Raw genomic sequence first — 23,713 nt, forward strand, 5'->3', positions numbered from 1 at the left:
ATTCTGTCTTATTCTACTCTGTCATATTTTGCCCTGCTAGGTAGGGAAGCATAGCTAACATACCACATAGAGAAACAGTTGCTGCTCCATTCACTCTTTGTGCCCCCAGTGTCTGACTGGATGCAGAACATCTGATATCATTAAAATGCTATTATAGCACATAATCAGAATTGCTTAAAAGTTCAGTTGATTATTTAGAATAACATAAGCCCTGTTGAAAATGAGGTTAAAATGTTAGGACAGTTTAATTTTAGTTACAACATTTGGCATCATTAAGCCTTTTCTTCTTTTTTGTTGCAAGTCGTAACACTTGACCTGATACATGACATTTTATATACGTGTAATTGATGACCAGTCTGTGAAAATCAGTATGGTTTGTTTATGTTGAGCTTCATAATGGTGTTGTTTGAGTGTTCATTGATTTTTTTTTTCCCCCATTTTTCAGTTTAGTTCTACCAAGGTGAAAAACAAAGGCAAGAAAAAGAAGCCAAAAGATACAAAGGTATGGAATATTTTCTATATTAATTCTTTTTCAGACTCTGCAAAATAATTAAATTGAATAAATAAATTAGAAATAAGCAATTCTTACAGTAATTTGAAATATTTTGTAGAGAAAGACTTTCTAGGCTTCCGTCTATTTTGGCAGTCTCCTACATTTCAAGGAAATTTAAGGTTAGTGTTGCATATAAGTAGCTCTTGAAGAGATTCTTAATCTTTATAGTTCTTTATATTTTCTAGATACTTCCAAGTGAAAACATAATGTAGGACCCTGTGTGGATAGCCATAGAGCAGGGTGAGGCCGGCTGGGTTCCTGTCTCAGTTCTACCAATTATTATCTGTGACTTTGAGCAAGTTATTTGACTTTCCTATGCCTGTTATTAATAACCTTTGCTTTTTAGGTAGTAAATGCTTAATTATCTATTATTATTTCTATGCTGAATTTTAGGAAGAGATGAGAGCATATAAGACATTGGTTTCTAGTATTCAGAAGCTCATATTGGAATTGTTTAAATTTTTATTATCTAAAATAGTCAAATAAGAATGATGATTTCTAGTCATTGTATCAGTCTTAGGATTGATGGATACTTTCCCTTCTTTTCACCTAAGGCCGTACTCTGTTTCAGCTTCATGATGAGTTCTTGGTTTCAGTGTATCCTGGGGGCAAAAGAGGAACAGGGGTAGAAAGAGTGAGCGAGTGTTAGAAGAGGATGCAAGCTGCTTGGAGGTTCCAGTATAAGTTTCCTTGTGTCTCTGACAATGTGTCTTTCACTAATATGGGAGTTTAAAACAAGGGACATTTAAAGTTTTTTGGAGTATTGGAAACTACCCCAGATGTTAATTTGAACTTATTTCTGGCCATTAAAATTTATATTACTATGTGTTCCTATTTATCAGATAATTTGGATAAGTTTTAAATATTGGCAGTCAGTGTGCATATTTATATAAATGTTCATCAATTTTAATGATAATTTTTTCTTTCATAGACTTTTAAGTTAGATGTCATTGTTATTTTTTTTTTCCCTTTTAAACCAGCCAATGTTAGTTGGATCTGGAACAACTACAGTAACACCAAATAATGAGACTATCACTTCAGGTGAAGACTATCAGTAAGTATAATTTTTAAAATTTTACCTCATTATAACTCATGTTTTCACTTGATAAGCATGTTAATTTAATGTACTATAAATGTGTGTTTTATTTCCCTTTCATTTCTAAAGATTTGCATATTCACAACCTGATCTAATCTACTGAATTAATAGCATGACTTGTCATTAAGAATTCATTATGAGTTAAAGTCCCAGGAATGGTGACCACATTCATTCAATAAGCATGTATTGAGAACCCACTGTGTTCAGGACACTGTGGGAAAAGTCTAGAAAAATGTCTAGAAAATGTCCTTTAAAGTATTCAGTAAAGAGAATATTCTGTTGATAATTAACTAGTGGTTTTGCTGTAATAGGAGGAAGGAAGCTAATTTGGAAGCTAGATATGTTATGGTTTAATTTTATATGATTTTTCATGCCATCTGATTGTTGAAACTGTGTTTTAAAGAGACCAATAAAACCAAACTAAAAAAATTTTTTTTTCACATTTCTTAGGAAGTTGTAAGAACAGTTAAAATTTGCACTCATTTTCATGAATTCTCTAAGTGGAGGAATTAAGAGCCAGTCTTCATTCATTTGGACTTCCAAAACAATGTACCATAAACTGAGTGGCTTACAAACAACAGAAATTTACTTTTCACAGTTCTGTAGGCTGAGAAGTCTAAGATCAAAGAGCTGACATATCCATTTGTCTCATAAGGGCCTGCTTTCTGGTTCATAGATGGTACCTTCTCACTGTATTCTCACATGATGGATGGACAAGTGTTTTAGTCAGCTTTTTTGCTGCTGTGACCAAAAGATCTGACAAGAATAGTTTTAGAGGAGGAAAAGTTTATTGGGGTGTTATGGTTTCAGAGATCTCGGTTCATCGATAGTGGCTTCATTATTCTGCACCAGAGGCAGCACATCATGGTGGAAGGGTGTGGTGGAAGAAAGCAGTAAGGCTCTCATAACCCAATCATTTCACCTTTAAACTTTCTTGCATTGTCTCACAGATGAGCTTTTGGGAGACAAATCTTATCTAAACCATAACAACAAGGCAGCTTTCTAAAGACACCATTGTAAAGGTGCAAATCCCATTCATCATGTCTCTGCCCTCACGAACTAATTTGTGATTAGGTTTCAGCATATGAGTTTTTGGGGAAGAGACATTCAGATCACATAAAAGCCTTTGTTGAGATGAGCACATATGTAGGAGGCACTACTCTAAGGGATTTACTTACATAAATTCATTTAATGTATTCCTCCACCCTAGGAAATAAGTACTGATATTTCATCCATAGTATAAGTAAGGAAACTGAGGCAGTGTAGTTGAGTGACTTGCTCAAGACACAAAACTTATAAATAGAAGAGCCAGGATTTTAACCACACTGTGTGGTTTTAATCCCCACACTCAATCTACTGTATCTTTTTTAAAATACTAAAATCTCATACTCCTTTTTTTTTTTTTTATAAATCTTTTTATTAGTACTTTTTACCAGTCTCAATATCACTTTAATTAAATTAATAGGAATTGTAAGATCTTCGTTTGTCTCTGAACTCTTTAACAAGTTACAATTAATACAGCATTAATTTTTTTTTTTTTTTTTTTAAACCTGGAGTTGGGAGGTAAATGTGCTTGGTACAGAATTAAATTAAAAGTGCTTATTTAGAATGTCAGTTATGATATTTCTTGATTATAATTATGGACAATAACTGTTCCACACTGAGCTCTCTGGTACTACTTTCTTTCCACATAAAATCAAGTCATACGTTCATTACCATCATGTTCTTTGCTTCAATTAAATGTTCTACTAAACTACCCAAAAGTTTATTATTCAAAAAATTATCTTTTTAATCAGCAGACGCAATTCAGATTCTGCAGGCCCGTTTGCTGTGCCTGACCATCTTCGGCAAGATGTAGAAGAATTTGAAGCTCTCTATGACCAACACAGTAATGAATATGTTGTCCGCAATAAGAAAATATGGGATATTAACCCAAAACAAAAATGCTCAACTCTGTATGAGTAAGTAGATTAATATTCCTATTCCATTTGTTTTATACTAACACTACCAATTAAGATCAAAAGTCATTTTTATTAAAGTGCTCATTTATTGGTTCATAGTCTCTGGGGAAGACTATTCTGAGAACTTGTGCCACATATTATGTGTAGTTAATTGAGGATTTTCAATTATTAAATTTAGGGTCATACCAATCTTTGGTTTTGACGGTTTGAAATGCTAATATAGATACTTCTGAAATTGTTCTGGTATGTCCCAACAGAAATGATAAACAAAGCTTTCAGCCATAATGTTTTTGTCATGAATTCCAAGGTATTCATTTGACACAGACTAATATGATTATTTGATCTCTTTGTTCTTATGTTGAAGGATGTAGTGGTTTGGCATCTCAAAATGCAGTGACAATTACATAACTCCGTGAACTATTACCTTTTTGTGGGGGGGAAACGATCCCAGGATGCTGTTACTACTTCAGCTTGTGTTGTAATTGTTCAGCTGTGTTAATAATACAAATACAGAATCCTATCCTCCTGCCTTCTACTAGAGACTGGACTTCCTGGACATGATGTAATAAAAGAGAAACATCCTTTGCTTTTTAAGTGACTTTGGGTGTGAGTTACTTCAGGATTGAACACATGAATGTGAAATTTAACAATTCAAGTTTGAGTGGGATGGATAAAATAATCTAGTAAAGAGTTTGGGAAAATCTAGGGAATAGCTTAACATTCTGAGATTGGCATTAATAAGCAGTACTTGAGGTTTTTTTTTTGTTTTGTTTTGTTTTGTTTTTTTTTTTTAAAGAAATTGAGGGTTAGGATCTATAGTAGGAAATAAATTTTAAAACTATTTTCCTGAAAATCCTGTCACTCATTCACAGTATGGTCATTCTTTTTTCTTCAACACTTCATTCCCATTTAGTCTAGTTAAAATTGGGTTTCTTTTTTGTGATTTTTCCTTAGAATTGAAATGCTCAGCAAATCATATTTCCAGAGAAGTCCTAGATGACAGTGTATTTACCTATAAAATTGCACTGGTATTTCTTAAAATATCCTGGAATTTGCTTCAGGCATCCAAAACTGAAACTAGAGTGTAGTTTTCCTCTTAAAGAATTTATTGGGCTGGAGTTGTGGCTCAGTGGTGGAGCACTTGCCTAGCATGTATGAGGCACTCGGTTCACTTCTAAGCACTGCCTATAAATAAATGAATAAAATAAAGGTCCGTCAACAACTAAAAATATATATATAAATAATTGTTAAAAAATAATTTATTGCCATTATAAGTGGGAAGAAATTAAACATTTGTGAGAAGAAAGTAGACTGATTTGTTTTTATTTTCATATCTCATAATAGTAGAAAACCAAGAAGTTATAGGAAGGTGTTTCTTAAACCTAATTCTTGAAATTTCAAAGTAAACACATGGCTGTATGTGGTGGTGCACAACTAAATTTCAGTGACTCAGGAGGCTGAGGAAGGAGGATTGCAAGTTCAAGGCCCGCCTCAACAACCTAACAAGGACCCGAACAACTTAGGGAGACCCTCTCTCAAAATAAAAAGTAAAAAGGGCTAGGATGTGGCTCAGTGGTTAAGTGTCCCAGGGTTCAATCCCTAGTGCCAAAAAAAAAAAAAGAGAGAGTAAACATATGCTGGCTTAAGAATGATGATTTGACAGATAGTAGAGCAAAACAGACATCTCATGTACGCGTATGACTGCGTGATCTGCGTGATCCTACAATATGTACAATTAGAAAAATGAGAGATTATATTCCATTTATATATGATTTATAAAAATACATAAGTGCATTCCACTGTCATTATAACTAATTAGAACAAATAAAAAAATACTTTAAAAAATGATGATTTGTTTTTTTGGCTACATATAAAAGAAAACTAAAATTAAACTTTTATATATGAAGAGTGTAGAGTAGAAAAATATTGAACAAGGAGTCAAGAATATGAGATAACTACTATGAATTAACCTTTTCTTGACTTTAGTGTTGCACCTTAAAATAGGAATTTAGCCTAATTTCTTTTTGTTGTTTTTAAATATTTTTTTGGTTGTTGATGGACCTTTATTTTATTTCTTTATATGTGGTGCTGAAGACTGAACCCATTGCCTCACACGTACCAGGCAAGTGCTCTACCACTGAGCCACAACCCCAGCTCCCAATTTCTCTTTAATGTCCCTTTCTAACATTTTATGATTTAGATAACTGAAACAGATTTTTTGCCTTCACTTTTTCCAAATAGCACCTCAGTAGTGTTAGCCAAGATTCATCATCCACATGAGGTTAAGTACTATAGATGGGAGGAAAAGTAGAAGGCAGAGGTCTTTCATGTAGCCTGCAACATAGAGGAGAGTCAGGATGATCATTGGTAGTATCACAGTGCTTTACTCATGAGGATGATGTTTGAGTAAGAATCCTGAGTACTATAGATGGGAGGAAAAGTAGAAGGCAGAGGTCTTTCATGTAGCCTGCAACATAGAGGAGAGTCAGGATGATCATTGGTAGTATCACAGTGCTTTACTCATGAGGATGATGTTTGAGTAAGAATCCTGAGTACTATAGATGGGAGGAAAAGTAGAAGGCAGAGGTCTTTCATGTAGCCTGCAACATAGAGGAGAGTCAGGATGATCATTGGTAGTATCACAGTGCTTTACTCATGAGGATGATGTTTGAGTAAGAATCCTGAGTACTATAGATGGGAGGAAAAGTAGAAGGCAGAGGTCTTTCATGTAGCCTGCAACATAGAGGAGAGTCAGGATGATCATTGGTAGTATCACAGTGCTTTACTCATGAGGATGATGTTTGAGTAAGAATCCTGAGTACGATTTTCAAAAGGGTGCTCTTAGAATAGTAGGACGGGAGTGCCATGTGAAACGTCTTTCCCATCCTATCCTGTCCATGCTGATAGCAGCATGTCCTGGCATTCTGCAAGTCTCTCTCTGACCACTTGAGACAATAGTGATGATCATCAAATCATGAAAATGTTGTGTATGCCCATACAGCATGCAAACATATACACAACAACTATTAATATCTCCTGTGTAATTGACTTTATTATTTTTTACTCATCTTATACATGTGACCACTACTTTGTCTCTGGTTAAGTATAGGAATACTAGTCCTTTTAGAGTCCGAGGTATTTGATGGGGGCCAGGTGTTGAAAGAGAAGATAAATCTCTTAAGCCGCAGAAACTGAAATGATCATAGCCTCTTCATCATCTCAGTTGTATCTTTCCTTATAACTTCTTTCATCTCTACTACACAGCCACACCACTACTAGTGTGCACTGTTGGTAGACTGATTCTAACCCCTGTAAAATACTAGATCATGAAAAATCATACTTGTGCTATTGTGGATCCAGTGTATACTTTACTAAGACTACTTTTCAAGATCTAGAAAAGTCTAAATGTAGAGTAAAAATTCATTTTCTATTCTTTTTCAATAATAGTAACTATTAAAATTTTCTTAATAATATGGTTATAGTACCATTTCTCTTTAGGCCAAGAACGCTTGTTGAGTTAAATTTGGTTCTGCTTGAATATATGAAAAATTCATTGTTGCTTAGCATTAGAAAAAACATGGAGGCTGTTTTTCTTTGAAGATTTTTTTCTAGCCAGGCATGGTGGCACACAGCCATAATCCCAGCAACTCAGGAGGATGAGGCAGGAGGATTGCAGGTTTCAGGTCAGCCTCAGCAGCTTATGAGGCCCTAAGCTACTTAGGTTGTCTTTTGCTTTTTTTACCTCATTACACATGGTAAGTATTTTTCAACAGTAGAATCATTGATGAATGCTGTATAGAGACTTTTTTTAAAAAATCAGAACATTTGTTAAACTGTATAGTTTTGTTCTCCATAACGAATAAATACTAAAGAGTGTCCCTGAATCAAACTTACATGAGAAGAATTAGATATTCCTCAGGATTGTGACTTACTAGCTGCTTGGTAACATCACTTGGCTCAGCATCAGTTGTGTTGCTGATCCCCTTTGTGACTGGAACCTCATTGCTGAATCACTAAGAGTAGTTTCCTTTTCCTTGTGAATCACTCACTGCACATTGCTAATCATAAAAATGTTAATATGCAAATTGAGATAGGATTTTTAAAGATTTGATTTCCTTTTCTCATATGACATTCTTATTTCTGAATAAATTTTGCTTGATCATTGCCTTTTTAAAGAGATTATATAATTAGTGTCTGGGTTTGTGGCTCAGTGGTAGAGCACTTGCCTACCATGTGTGAGGCACTGGGTTCAATCCTAAGTACCACATATAAGAAAATAAAATAAAGGTTCTTCAACAACTAAAAAAATATTTTTTTAAAATTCATTTCATTATACAGAAAAAGAGATTGTATAATTATGTAATTGAAATTTATAAATAACTTTTTGATCTCCTTTGGCATTTCCCCAAAAAAGCTTTAAAGGATTATTTCCTAAGGAGTAGACAGTTTTGTTTATTTTATCATTGATTATACTTAACCTTTTGTTTGTTTGTTATAGTGTTTGAGATCAATGAGAAGTAAAATAGTATTTTGCTTTGGTAGAATAAACTTTTTTTCAAATAAACATGTGCAAGTACTTCCATTTAGTAACTTATGTAAATGTAAATTTTTTTCCAAGTTATTTCTCTCAGTTGTTGGAGGAACATGGTCCCTTGGATATGAGTAACAAGATGTTCTCTGAAGAATATGAGTTTTTCCCAGAAGAAACTCGACAGATACTAGAAAAAGCAGGAGGTTTAAAGTCTTTTCTCCTGGGATGTCCTCGTTTTGTTGTGATTGATAACTGTATTGCATTAAAAAAAGTTGCATTACGACTCAAGAAAAAAAGAAAGAAGAAAAACATTAAAACAAAAGTGGAAGAGATTTCAAAAACCGGGGAGTATTTACGAGTCAAACTACCACTGAATCCAACTGCTAGGGAATTTAAACCAGATGTGAAGTCCAAACCAGCATCTGATTTATCTTCCGCACCAGTTTCTGAGGATGTGAAGCCCAAACCTACGTCTGCTGATCCTCCCAAACCAACTTGTGAAGACGTGACACCCAAACCAGTACCTGAGAGTTACTCTAGTCCAGTCTCTGAGGATGGGAAACCCACAGGGGTCTCTTCTGATCCTCCCCTGTCAGTCTCTGAGGATGTAAATCACAAGCAAGTCTCTTCTCATTCTCTCAAACCAGTTCCTGAGGATGGGAAATCAACCTATTGGACTCAGTCCCATTTGGTCACAGGATACTGTACATATCTTCCTTTTCAGGGATTTGACATCACCCAGACACCACCAGCATATATAAATGTCTTACCAAGTTTGCCCCAGTACACCAGCATTTACACATCTTTGGCCAACATTTCTTCTGAATATCAGCTGCAGAGATCAATACCAGTGGTGCCATCTCTTGTAGCCAGTGACAAAGCAGATAAAAACACCACTGCCTATTTTGAGGATCATAATTTGAGTGCTAAGAATGCTGCTGGTAACCAGATTGTCTCTGAAACACAGATCCTTGAGGACTCTTTGGAAGCATCTGTAAAGTCACAGAGCAGCCTGGGTGATGCTGATACTGTCCCAAGTGAGTCTCACAGAAACGATGGTCTCTGTGGGAACTCTAACAACAGATGTGAAGTCAGTCCAGAAAGGACCAACGCGGTAACAAATATTCCACATACGCAGATGGTTGCCATGCAGGTAAGATTAACGAGAAAGGCTTTATACTGAAGGTGTATTTCCCTTTTTGTTTTTCATTGCCATTGTATTTACTGAAGTTCTTATTAGGAATGATTGACTTTATAATAGTTACTGAAGCTTTTGCCTGAAATTTTTTTTTTTAATATGAACTTTTTTTGTGGGGCATGGTGGTTAATTTTGTCAGAAGTTTTGGTCCAGTAAATCATATCCTTCCCTGACCAAATTTCATACCAGATAAGAAAGAAGATAAATGAGTCAGCAGATGGAGCCAAAATATCACCTTCCTAAATAATAAAGGCACAAAGGAGGATGTGGCCACTGCTGTAGAGAAGTACATATGCAGACAGTGAAGCCCTTGTCATACCCTCTTACCCAGCAGTTCCAGCAGACCCGAGCAGGACACCTCCCCACTTAGGGTGCCTGCCCATAGAACTTGCCGCATGAAGGAGGAAGGGAAAATTTGCTGGCAGCTCCCCTGGGAAAGAAAAAAGGAAACATCTTTGTCAAAGTTAAAAAAGAGACAAGCAACAAGGCACAGTGGCACATGCCCATAATCCCAGTGATTCCAGAGGCTGAAGCAGGAAGACGATCACAAGTTTGAGATCAGCCTTAGCAACTTAGTGAAACCCTGACTCGATGCTAAAATCCCTGGGTTCAGTCACCAATACAAAGAAAGAGAGAAAAAGATCAGATGGAGAGAAATGAGGAATTAAGAGTTCCTATCTAACAAGCATGAAAATAAATCAGGGTTTGTTTATAGAGTGTGAATACATGAAATCCTTATCAAATTGAGTAATGAACTAACATCATTTTCAGTTATACTAGTTCTAAATGAAATTTCCTATTAGAGATATTTATAGAAACTCTGAAACATAACCTAAATTGGGGGGGGGGACCCTAAACCTTTTTGAAAAATTGTGGATGTGTTCTAAAGTGTTGTTAAATAGCAGACTTGTTTTACCAAATCAAATTGAGGTAAATTAAATTTGTTTGTTTTGCAACATAGGTGTCTTGGAACATAACACACCAAGAAGTCAATACTGAGCCATATGATCCTTTTGAGGTACAACAGGTGAGTCAAAATTGTATTAAGCTGTTTAAAGATTTGATTTTCATTAATTAATCTAGATGGGATGATGAATTAGAACTATTTTGGAGTTAGCTAATTCCATATAGTTATGGAATAAGCTTTAGAATATAACAAAAAATTATTTATTTGCTTTTATCATTGAAATATGAGAAGAGCAGCAAAAGAAAAGTTTTTTCCTGGCATATTGATTTCTAAGTATACTGGCTTTATTGTTTTAACTGGTATAATGAACTTGTATTAATTTATAATAAATAAGCTTGAATGATATGGAACAATATTATAAAGACCTTTATCATTTTAAGAATGTTTCAATCGAAAAACCCATTAATGTTGGGCTGGGATTGTGGCTCAGCAATAGAGGGCTCGCCTAGCACATGTGAGACACTGGGTTCCATCCTCAGCACCACATAGAAATAAATAAAATAAAGGTATGTCCACCTAAAACTAAAAAAATGTATATATATAAAATATATATTATTTATATTTATATATAGTATATATGTGTGTGTATATATATATATATATATAAATAGAAAACCCCATTAATACAATGTACTTTATTAAAATGTCAAAGGAGGGCTGGGTCTGTAGCTCTGTGGTAAAGCACTTGCCTAGCACATGTGATACACTGGGTTTGATCCTCAGCACCACATAAAAATAAATAAAGGTGTATCCATCTACAACTAAAAATATTTTTTTAACTGTCAAAGAATAAAAGTTATTTGATCAACTCTTGCAGAAAAGGTATTGGATAAAATTCAAATCCCAGTCCCTTTTTTGACCAAAAGTTTTAATAAAATGGGAATCAAATATTTCTTAGCAAGCTTTTTTCTTAAGCTAAAAACCATCATCTTGCTTGAAGGCAGACATTGTCATTAATATTTATTATCACCCTGAGATGCTGACAAAATTAGATATGAGAAAGAAATAAGATAAAAGTAAGTGTAAGAACCAATTACAGAGGCTAAGGTTGTATGCCTGGAAATTCAAAATGATAACTGAAAATCTATGCCAAATTTTAAAAATTCAGAGGGGTAAATGAATACAACATAAGTGTACTTTTCCATGTGCTAACAACAATCTGTTAGGATGTATATATTAGAAGAAAATATTCCATTTTTAATAGCAACAACATGATAAACTACTAAAATGTATGTAAAAAAAACTTTAAAATGCTACGGAGAGACACACAAAAAGTGTAAATGAAATGGTATTCTATATACTTGAATAGGAAGACCTACTATAATAAAGAGATTGATTTTTCCCTAAAGATTTTAAAATTTAACAGTTCCAGTACACATGTGAACAGAGTGGTGTATTAATTATCTATAGTTATATAACAAATTACCTCAAAATCTAGTGGTTTAAAACAATAGTAAACATTGTCTTACAGTTTCTCTTGGTCAGGAACTGAGGAGCAGATTAGCTGGGTAGTTCTGGAGGTCTTCAGGAGGTTATAGTGAAGATTTGGACCAAGGCCTAGTCATCTGCAGGAGTAAATGGGGCTTGAGATTCCACTTCCAAGATGGCTCACACCCATGGCTGGAAGTTGGTGCTGGCAGTTGGCAGGAGCCTTCAGCTCCTTGCCTTGTAGACCACCATGTAGTGCAGTGGTTTTTAGGACCTATTTAGGAAGTCACACTTTGTCGTTTCCCCTGTATTCTGTTGGTCACAAAGACCCACCTCATCAACCCTGATATTCGGTGGGAAAGGTTTATCTAAGGATGTGAATACCACAAGGCTAGGATCCCAAGACCTAACTTGGAGTCTGGAAGCTGACTACTGCACAGTATTTATCTGGAACTAGACAAATTGATTTAAAAGTTCCTCTATGGAAAAATGAACATCAAGAATGACCAAGGAAAAGAAATTGTAAGAAAGGGAACTATGGAACTAGATGTCAAAACACAATATAAATCTTAATATCACATAAATAGGTCATTAGAATGAGAGTCTAATGGGAGAGAAGAATATAGAAATTTAAGCTAAAATAAAGATGGTAAATTAACAGTGAGCAAAAGTAGATTATTAAATACATAATGTTAGGTGAAGTGGGTTGACATCTAAACAAAAATCATCTTAAGTTTCTTCCTCCTTCCTTATGCCAAAATAAGTTCCAGGCAGATCAAAGATTTAAATAGAAAGAAATGGGCCCATAAAAGTACCTAGGAAAATGTTTTCATAAGATCAATAAAACACAAAAAAGTATGTGTTTATATACATATATAATATATATGCACAGATTGTGAAAACAGATGACAACCTGAAGCATGGTAGATAGAGAACTAATTTCCTTAACATGTAAAGTTCTGTAAATAAGTAAAAGGTTACTACCCTGTCACAAAAATGGGAAGGGAAGTAAATAGTCCACAGTAAAATATATAGAGAGAGATGATTTTTAGACATATTAAAAAATACCCAACCACACATGATATAAGAAAATTATTCATCTACATGTTATTAAAAGAAAATAAAATGAAAATGTCTGGGGAAAGCAATGTATAATTTTTCTGCACTCATATTTGTGTGTAGAGATCAGTGAGCAAGGACATTTGTATATTTGTTTTGTCTGTATTTGTACCAGCAAGAAATGAATATAATTCACGCATATAGCAGTAGTAGACTAAATTATGGTATATCTATGTAGTGAAATATCATGCTGTCATTTAACAGTGAAGCAATTCTATAATTACAGATAGTAAATGATTTACAAGACCCAATATATAGTTAAATATGGATATTTAACTATATATTTGGAAGAAGTAACGTTAGAACTTTGTGTAACTTGCCACTATTTGAACAAAAGATTTTATAGTTTTAGTCATTTATTAAAGTAATATAGAGCCCTTAAATATTTTTAAATGAATATTATTGAAAATTATGAAAAAGAAGTTGAAAATCAACTACATTCATCTCACCCATGTTAACATTTTGATGTGTAGCCTTTCAGTGCTTACTTGAACATTTGCATATAATTAAGCAACATTTTTTAAAAGATGAATCACAGCATGTAAGTTATATTAAAATTTGTAATCTTCTGTTAACATATTATAGATTTTTAGTAAACAGACTAGTCAATAATCATAGACGTATATCATCATTTTAAATGGATACTTAGTGTATTCCATTGTATGAATATATGATAATTTATTTGACTGGTTTCTTATCGTTGAACATTTAGATTATGTCAGCTTTTCATGCTTATAAAGAGTGCTGTAGTGAATATTTTCACCTATATATAGTATGTACTGAGTATGTTGAATTTTTATGTTGTACTTAACTCTAAACCAGGTAGATTCTGTTGTTTGGTGAGTCAGTGTTGGGACCTTCACACATGCCTTCTTAAATTAGTTCTTAGTTTCAGTACCATGACCCTAACCTAGTTGATGCTGGCTTTTCAATCAGTGAGACTCGCATTTGAATCCCAGGACTGATGCTTTATTCTGGGACCTTGAGAATTGCCTCACATCCCTAATCTTTGTTTTTCTGACTAAAGGCAAAAATAATGTATTTCAAAGTTTAAATGTAATAATGGCACTTAATTTCTTACCTATTCTGATGATATGGGGGCATATAAATTTAATTCATAGTATAGTACTCGGTTACTATTCACTGGGATCCTTCTGACAAATTGAGAATGAAAATAGAGGTAACTAAGATCTTAAAACCATAAATTCTTGCTTGTGGGTCATAGTAAGGTTGAACATATAATCTTGTTATTTAAACATCAAGTTTGTTCATTGTGCTAAACTCTCAATCTGGACAGACTTAAACTGGGGCTTTCCAAGGCATATTGGCATGTCTTATCACCCTGGTTATAGATAACAGTTCTCTGGTAAATCAGAGAATTTTAAATACTTTATTCCCTGCCTTTTACACTTGGAAGACAATCAGGCATTTCGGGGAGGTACAGGACATGTCGAAAATGGCCCAGGTTTGTGTCACTGGGATAAATCTCCCAATAGCCTGGTTGCCACAGGAGGGCAGTCCCCTGCAGCTAGGAGAAATTTTGAGCATCCAGCAGATATTCTCATCACAGACGTGTGTGATCACCAACAGTCCTTGGTATATGAGAGGTTTTTAAAAAGACTCACATAGTAATGTTTATTGTAGTATAATTTCTGGGCTCTTGTTTTTGTTTTAAGATGATTTGTGAGACAGCTGGAAGCAATTTTTTAAAATTTTTTAGTTATAGATGGACACAGTACTTTTATTTTATTAATTTATGTTTATATGGTGTTGAGAATTGAACCTAGTGCCTCACACTTGCTAGGCAAGTACTCTACCACTAAGCTACAGCCCCAGCCCCAGCTGGAAGCAGTTCTTGATAACAGTTTTCTTTTTGAAATAACCAGCAACTATGCATTTGAATCATGTAAAAATAGAACCAAAGTTAATATGTTCTATTCATGTCTAAAAAATGTATGATCGTCTTTTTAAAACCTACTAAACAGGGGCTGTAATCATGGCTCAGTGGTGGAGCACTTGCCTCGTACATGTGAGGCACTGGATTCAATCCTCAGCACCACATGAAATGAGTAAAATAAAATAACAGTATTGTGTCCATCTACAACTAAAAAAAAATTATTTTAAAAGAGTTCTATTCTTTAAAAAAAACCTCTGCCAAATGGTTCATGATGTTAATCACAGAGAGTAAAATTCAAATGAAACTTGATCTAATATTGAACTTTTCTAAAACAAGCAAATATTCAGAACTAATTATAGTACAGATTGAAAAGTTTCATTATGAATTCCAGTAACGTGACTAATTACATTTTAAGAGCTGGCTCTGCTAGACAAAGTTTAGAGGTTTTTAATTCCTGAATCGTTTGACATTTTCCGTGTAAATTTTCATCTTCCTTTTATTCTCCTTTGTTTATTTTAAGAGACACTTCAGAACAAGATCATAAGTAGGCATTTTAAATGATTTTTAATTGATAGTTCTATAATTTAATTTTAGGGGGATATTTCACAGATTGAAAAGGAGTACCAAGCATTACAAGAGCAGCTTAAGGAAGCATGTGAAAATTATGAGCAGATAAAATGCAAGAGCTTGGAAGAAACCAGAGACCTGGAAGAAAAGTTGAAAAGGAACTTAGAAGAAAACAAGGTAATCCTATCTGAAACCTTCCTTAATTGCATGTGGCATAATTAGGAGCATATGAGTATAACTCCGCTTATGAGCCTCAATTTGCTGAACCACACTGTTGGCTAAACACAGGACTCTTTCTCAGAATAATCTCTTTGAGATTTCACTACCGCATATTCAAGTGACAGTGGTCCTTACAGTGCTGTAGAACATTTGCAAACTGGTTTTGAGAAAAGGACTGCAAACCTGGGCTTTCGTTTATCCATAATTTGGTTTAACTGGTTAAGTAAAAATTTCTCCTATGGTGACTAAGTTCCAAGTTAAACTTCTGGCCATGCCTCTATATCGGAGCTTCCAAGTGTGAGCTGTCAGCTGTCTCCAGGGCTCAGATCCAGGCTGTTCTACTCCAATAGTTCTGGTCCAAACATGGATTAACTTGTCTGGGCCCTTGTGGAAAATTTGGGTAATAATTGCTCCCATTTCATGGGTTTAGGTTAACACTTGTCAAGTACTTAAAACTGGCTGGTACATAGTAAGGACTCAGTGAGTATTAGCTGCCACTATTATCACTACAACTGTTATTACCATCATCTTCATCTACTCCTAAGGACGTGTGACAGAAACTCATGGAGCTTTGATGATGTTAGAACTATCATCTAAACTATCTTATTTGACTATACTGATACTGCATATTGTTAGTTGAGATTAACCATCAGCATCTGACTAGTGGAGTAATACTAATTAGGGGAAAGACCAGATTGAAATTAGTGGGACAGTGGAATTATCAACATGAGAAACGTATGGTATGTTACTTTTTTAAAAACTACTGTCTTCTGTTCAGAAAGGTAAGAGAGAGATCTTTAGGAAGGGAAGAATTTGTTTCAGAAGTCTGGATTATCTACTGGAATAACACATTAAATAGTGAAAACTAGCTTAGTGGTTCATTAATCAAGAAACTCATTTGTTGAGATTCAAGTGTACACAGAAGAAAGGGTCAGGGGCTAGGGTTGTGGCTCAGTTGTAGAGCACTTACCTCAGATGCATGGGGCATTGGGTTTGATCCTCAGCACCACATAAATAAACAATAAATAAAATAAAGGTATTATGTCCATCTACAACTAAAAATAAAAAATAATTTTTAAAAAAAAGGAAGAAAGGATCAGTTTATAAAAGTAACTGCCATCACATTTCAAAGAACTGTTTGCACTCAGGACAGGACTGAGGAGATTCAAAGGATGGGAAGAGTTGGATGCAGAGAGTTTCTGCTTAATTGTCTAGTTGGGAGATGGCAGGCAGGAGGGGCCTAAAGCCCTGCCTAGCCCGTGATACCCAGGACACAAGTCTGAATAAACCAGTTGGAAGGTTTAACAGAATGAAATATTTTTATATCACTTCTTGAAAATTCAGTTTTAATAAACCCAATGTGAATACCTGTGGCCACCTGTATGAGTGACAAGTCAGATTTGGGCACATGGACCCTTACGTAAGGGGGGTGTTTAGTGAGTGAAATTGTTTTTTCTGGCAGAGGCTTTTCCAGTTTTATAAACTGGTAGTCTGACTGGGTGCTTGCTGTATTTGTACAGTTCATCAAGGCTGTTTTTGGTTTGTTTGGTTTTTTTGTGGGGTTTTGGGGGTTTTTTAGTATCACATGACATAAAATCCATTTTGATATAATTGTATAAACATGGAATATTTCTTATTCTGGTCAGGACCTGATCTTTGTGGATGTACATGATGCTGGGATTCATTTATGTACATGGGAAAATTATGTCAGATCCGTTCCACTCTTTTTTTTCTGTACCCTTCCCTTCCCTCCCTGTTGTCTTAATCTACAGAACTTAAATCTCCCATGCCCCCCGACCCTGTTTTTTGTACAGTTGCTCAGGAAGCTCATGGGACAGAAAGCATCCAGGGAGGAAGCTGTGATGGAATGGCAGTCTGACTGGTGGACTCTGGCTCTTGTGCTCTTTTACTTGGTACAGCTTTGGGTCTGCTGTCAAGTGCTACACTCAAGTGTAGTCTGACTGGTTTTTAAAGGGGGATTACTTAGTACATCAGATTACATGCTTGTTAGGTTATTAGACTTCCCAGGTGAAATGCGTCCCTACTTCCTATCGGGATAAATTGCTAACCTGATTTCCTTTGGTTGATATCTACACAAAAGCAGATGGCACTTAGCCATGGTCACTTCTTAATTAGTCATGAGACAGCTATGTCAGTGAAGGGTGGTTAGTACAAACATGAGCCTGTGTAGTATTTTTACTGACTGAGCTGTCAGTATCTGTCTGTCTATGTGTGTCTGTGTGCATGCATATGGGTGTGCATGAATGTAGGTATAATACTTTGTGGCTTTTGTTACTTGACCTCCCTTAGGTACTTGTTGCCAAGTAGGTTCTCATGCCCCTGCATAACCTTGTTTTTGACATAATCTCCCAGCCAAAGAGTTTAGATCTAAGGTGAGATCAGTGCCTCAGAGTAGAAACACAGGATAGGCAAGAAATAATGTTGGCTAGGCTGCCAGCAGTAAGGCAGGCAAATCAGTATCAATCCAGAGTGGAACTGAACCATGTAGAATACAAGATTTTGTAAATAACAGTATAAAGGGGGGGAGTCACAGTCACAGTAATGCTTTGACAAATGCAGGATCAGCAAGGTTTTAGCAAGAAAAGTGTGGGCAGAACTCATCTCCAGGATTAGGGGAGCATCACTGAACTGTTGTTGAACTTTTGCCACTTAGGACCAGTACACTGTGCATTTCACAGATGTCTAAATCACCCTCCCTTCTAGTTAGGACTCAGGAGTCTTAAAAAGGAGCTTGACCAACCAGCATATCTGCTTCCCGTGAACTTGAAACCTGGTGTCTAAGGCTGAAGAGGGAGAAATAGCTTGTAAGTCACTATCACTTCTGATGCCAGGGCTGTTATTTCCCATGAAGGCCGTGTGTACTGACTGTAGGATACACTGTCCTTTCTGAAGAAAAAGGTTTGCTGTTCCTGTAGCTGCAACAGTCATCGGTGTCTTAGGCATGTTCTGAGCCTAAGCAGGAAGTTCAAGCTGCAGGGAACTGGACAGGAAGTAAAAAAATCAAATGTTCCCCTAGAGCATATACGAAGTCAGGATTTCATTAAGCAATCATTGATAATAGTGGAATTTCAAGCTGGGAAATATTTATCATGTTGCTGTTAGCTGTTTCTTTTAAATAGTTCTCTGGTTCTCTGATTCATATTTAAATTAATTATTAGAATTATTGATATAGAGAATGTTGTATTTATAAGTGGCCTGTATTTACAAGTACATGTCATATCCAACCCTTCACTACCATTGAATGAATGATGCTTCAAAAAGGACCAAAAACTTTTTAAAACATTCGTAAGTTCAGATGTTTCAAAAAGCAGCAACTGCATTAGAAACTGACAAAGAGCTGTGTGTCAGGTGGCATTGAACCTGACCCTCCGGGGAAAAGGAACTTGGATCACCACCGAAGACTTTTTCATCTCTCTTTATCACACAACCTAAAATCTGGCAGATATTCAACCCAGATGCCTTTAATAAGCAGCCAGAGGCATCACATTCATATTTTTAAAAGCAAACAAAAAACCTTGGGCTTGCCAAATAAATGTGTAAACTACATCAAGATTAGGGAATCATGGGCTGGGGTTGTGGCTTAGTGGCAGACCACTTGTCTAGCATGTGTGAGGCATTGGGTTCCATTCTCAGCACTGCATATAAATAAACAAAGGTTCATCAACAACTAAATATATATATATATATATATATATATATATATATATATATATATATATAAAAGACTATGGAATCATATAGGTGAAGAGTAGAGTGTGAACATCTTGAGCACAGTGAAGTGTCTCTTCAGAGTGACCTTCCTGGGGTCAGGATGCAGCTGTGCTTCTCTGTGTCCCAAGGCTGGCCACGGCGGCACAGCCTACCTAGGGTGCCAGTTCCTTTGTGCTGTTCCCTGAACTCAGGTGTCTTAGGGTAAGCTAAGACACAATTCTTGCCTTTCAGGTTTTTAAAATAAGTTCCTCCCAAAAGTAAATCTTACCATTAATTGAAGTACTTTTTAAAATGTTTTCAGATCTCAAAGACAGAATTAGATTGGTTCCTTCAAGATTTGGAAAGAGAAATTAAAAAATGGCAACAAGAGAAAAAAGAAATCCAAGAAAGATTAAAAGCACTGAAGAAGAAAATTAAAAAGGTTTTAAATACAAGTGAAATGTAAGTAACAATAGAAAATCAGTAATATTTCTATATTTAATATTGTGGGGATTTTTGGTTATTTCACATTTTTTATATTTAATTTCAAACTATATCAAGTAAAAATTCATAGATGCTGTTTTTACAACATTTTTATCTCATTTTAAAATCATCCATGGAGTAGCTATCTCATCCAAAACTTTTTCTAAACCTAGCATGTTTTCAGATTAATTTCATAAAAGTGAGAATGGGCTGGGCCAGAGAATCAAAAAAGGACTTGCTGCCCTGCTCATGTGAAGGATTTGCTAAAGTGTAGATCCTGAGCATAATTGATAATTGTCAGGTGGGTCAAGTGTGTTTTAAGATCTCTGTGATCCATTCCTAACCTCCTGCTCTAAATACCAATGTCATGCAAGGATTTCTCAGCTTATCTACTGCTGTATAACAAACATCCAAAGTCAGTAGCTTAAGTTAATAGCCATTTTATTTGCTCATGCTCCTGCAATCTGGGCTGAATTTAGCTGAACCATTCTTCTTCTGGGATGGTAGTTAAACTGGCTCTTATTGGAAACGTGGAGGTTTTATCAAGTATAGGTAACTGAACAGGAATCTTAGAAGAGCATGAAAGAGGCAGAACCTGCCTGGTCCAGGCATTGCTTAAAGTCAGAGACTTCCACACTGTGTCATGAAGGGTTATCAGAGAGTGTGTGTGCACATGTTCTAATTTCACTCCTAGTCTTAAAGATGAGGAGACCTGTTGGATTTTGACTAAGAGTCCATGCGTTCTAATCTGAATGAGAACCACTGGTCACACTGCTGGTGGTGTCTCATTACCTGTGCTTCCTCTGGTTCAAACCATGTGAGACAGGCTTCTTGGACCAAGGTGGTGATTTACCAATTAGCAGGGGCCTTAGAGTAAAGAAGAAGCTGATTTGTCTTCCAAGTGTAAAGGAAAATTTCCTAGAAGGAAAACGACCCCCAAACTCTTGCCTATTTAGAAGATACCAGAAATGAAGCAAAATGTAGAAACAAAACAATTTTAAGAAATGCTATTTAATGACATGCTTTACTGTGTAAAGTTGTATTGAAAAAAATCTGAACATTAATTAAAATTTTGTAACTATGCTTTTATAGGTCTGCCCTGAAAAATGATGGGATGGATAACAAACCTGAATTACATCCGGATCTGTCCCTTGAAATCAGGCAAAGGAAGCTTAAATTTATTTTTAGTACCTTCTTATACTTTTACTGTCAGAAACCCAAGTACTCTAGACTTCTAAATCTGTTGCTCCTCCCGTTTCTTTTAAATAATTATTTCTTTTATTTTTAAACTAATGTTTAAGTGTATTCTTTCTTGAAATATTTTTATTTTACTAGGTTTCTGCTTTTTTCCTTTTGTTTTTGAATTTTTTTTAAGTTGTAGATAGACACAGTACCTTCATTTTATTTATTCATTTTATGCGGTGCTGAGGATCGAACCCAGTGACCACATGTGTGAGCCACAATCCCATCGAGCCACATTCCCAGCCCTGCTTTTATTTTCTATTGTCAGTATAAAAAATGTTGTCAGTTGTTCCTTTTATTTTCTTGAATTAATTGAAACAAAAAACGTGTTTTAAAAGCTTATATTTTGAGCTGGGCATGGTGGCACACGCCTGTAATCCCAGCGGCTCAGGAGGCTAAGGCAGGAGGATTGAGATTTCAAAGCCAGCATCAGCAAAAGCGAGGCATTGAGCAACTCAGTAAGACCCTGCCACTAAATAAAATACAAAATAGGGTGGGGATGTGGCTCAGTGTTTTAAGCACCCCTGAGTTTAACCCCTGATACCAAAAAAAAAAAAAAAAAAAAAAAAAACAAACAAACAAAAAAAAACCCCAGCCTTTATTTTAGACTGGAGGTTTAGCTTGGTGGTAGAAGCACTTGCATAGCATGTATGAGGCCCTGGATTCTGTTCCTGCATCACAGAAAAACTTTTTTATGTTACTTGGTTTGTTAGTCTCAGCTGTAGAATGGTAGCTTTGTTACATTGTTGCTCTGTAATTATAGATTCTTTAAAAAATTTTTATCATGCACCAGGGATGGTGGCACAAACCTGTAATTCTAGCAACTTGGAAGACTGAGGCAGGAGGATCACAAGTTCGAGGCCATCCTCAGCAACTTAGCAAGATCCTATCTCAAAGAGTGCTAGGGAGATGTGACTCAGTGGTAAAGTGCCTCTGGTATCAATCCCCAGTACCAAAAAAGAAATTTATGAACCTGTAAAAAGTGTTCTTTTAATCTTTATTAATTGTTGTAGTGTGTGTTCTCGTACTGGTAACCAGTATCAGGGATAGGCAGTTACACTGTGCTTTTCTCATTTAATATTGTTTCACATGCACAATTCCATTCCCATCACAGTCCATAGTCATCTTTTTAGCCACCACCTTAACAGACACTTACTTTCATCTCCACTTTTTTCCATTACAAAAGTATGGCCGTGAACAGTTTTATACAAATCACTTTTTCTTTTGGATCATTTCCTTAAGTGTGAGAATAGTATTTCTGACTGAAAAGATGAAGAATGTTTTACATAAAGTTTATCAAGGTAGCCAGATTATTCTCCACCTACCCTCATAAAACTTACAGAGTCTTCACCTTTTTCTCATCATTCCTACCAAATACTCATTTCTTCTTTTGATCATTCATAAAGTTCAGAGAATGCACATAAATATGTTGTGTGGTTAAAATATGAGGCAGGAAGTTACTCTAGAAAATGTGATACAATTTCAAAGATGACCTGGCCTAAAGCCTTTGTATCCTTACTAGCAGGATTTGTTTAAGTTTTTTTTTCCTCCTAATATTTGCAGTAATACGTTTACAAATGAGAAGATGAAAATAGAAGAATGTATAAAGAAAGGGAAAGAGCATTTCGAAGAGAGTCATCAAAGAGCTGTGACTGCAGAGGTCAGGTTATGGCACATGGTGACTGGTGGATGGAAGGGGTCATTTGTTTGCTGTTGTGTCTCTTTAATTATGTATGAGGCATAACGGTATTACTCGAAAGTATGGAGGTGAGGGGTATCCTATCACCTATAATCCTATTTCCCTAAAATATCCACTCTTTTTCCTTGGCTATTCCTTTTTAATTTTATACATGCATTGTTACATAGATATACTCCTAATGTACATCGAATTTTGTAACCTGTTTTCCTTAACAGTATAATTCAGTCATTTCCCATACTCTGCGTTTTGAATAGCTTCATATTTAATCAAGTAATATAAAAAGTAGGCAACCATAAAACATTTGCCAGTTCTTAAAAAGCAAATGAAAATAACCTACTTATTAAGAATATATTCCAACGTCATTGTATTATTTGAGAAACTGCTGAGACAGAAATGAAAGTAATGACATCTGGCTTTATTTTCTTTAGTTTCTAAAGCATGGTTGTGCATGTTTTTCTAGCCTGTCTTAAGAACCTCAAGCTATCTGTGAAACAAATGATATGTATTGGTATATATATCTATGATTAATCTGGGAAAATAAGAAAACGGTTAATTTTAACTTATGTAGTCTGCAAATATTAGACTTTGTAACTGTTTCTAAGGAAAGGAAGGGGAGAGAGTGAAAGTACAAATACTTTGTGGGACTTGCCCCAGCATCTGTATTCCTAAACTCGTTCAATTCACACTTAGTTTAAGCAGAAAGCCATGTACAGTTTGATATCCATGAGAAGGATCCCTAAAGCACAGGTTTTTAGTGTCATTTTGTTATTGTGTTTTCAAATCCCAAAGTTTTAATTGGTGTTTGGGGAGATCACATAATCAAGTTCTGGAGTTCCTGTCATCATACCTTACTTAAGGAGAAACTGGTTTGGAATGTCTTAAGATAGTTTCAGGATTTAACTTGTAAAATACTTAGACATCCTTTAATCTACTGGCAGGTGTCCGTGCTTGAAAACTGGAAGGAGAGCGAAGTGTTTAAGTTACAGGTCATGGCATCACAAGCAGAAGCCTGTCTTAAGAACCTCAAGCTGACAAGCAGGTA

The 23,713-nt window shown here is 35.5% G+C and overlaps 1 protein-coding gene across 11 annotated transcripts in view; it reads left to right on the plus strand.

Moving 5' to 3' along the window:
* Ttc3 (tetratricopeptide repeat domain 3) overlaps positions 1–23,713 on the plus strand; it is a 104,195-nt gene that overhangs the window by 65,795 nt on the left and 14,687 nt on the right. For 10 of the 11 annotated variants that reach the window (XM_047564526.1, XM_047564519.1, XM_047564523.1 and 7 more), the window contains 10 exons: positions 446–502; positions 1,534–1,607; positions 3,446–3,610; positions 8,229–9,294; positions 10,301–10,366; positions 15,345–15,494; positions 19,570–19,709; positions 20,823–20,891; positions 22,536–22,632; positions 23,610–23,710. In XM_047564526.1, coding sequence (XP_047420482.1) covers positions 446–502; positions 1,534–1,607; positions 3,446–3,610; positions 8,229–9,294; positions 10,301–10,366; positions 15,345–15,494; positions 19,570–19,709; positions 20,823–20,891; positions 22,536–22,632; positions 23,610–23,710 — 1,985 coding nt within the window. The remainder of the gene's footprint in view (positions 1–445; positions 503–1,533; positions 1,608–3,445; positions 3,611–8,228; positions 9,295–10,300; positions 10,367–15,344; positions 15,495–19,569; positions 19,710–20,822; positions 20,892–22,535; positions 22,633–23,609; positions 23,711–23,713) is intronic. The other variant, XM_047564520.1, reaches the window with a different exon arrangement.

The sequence above is a fragment of the Sciurus carolinensis genome, chromosome 9 (genome assembly GCF_902686445.1).
Source record: "Sciurus carolinensis chromosome 9, mSciCar1.2, whole genome shotgun sequence".
NCBI classification, from domain to species: Eukaryota; Metazoa; Chordata; class Mammalia; order Rodentia; family Sciuridae; genus Sciurus; species Sciurus carolinensis.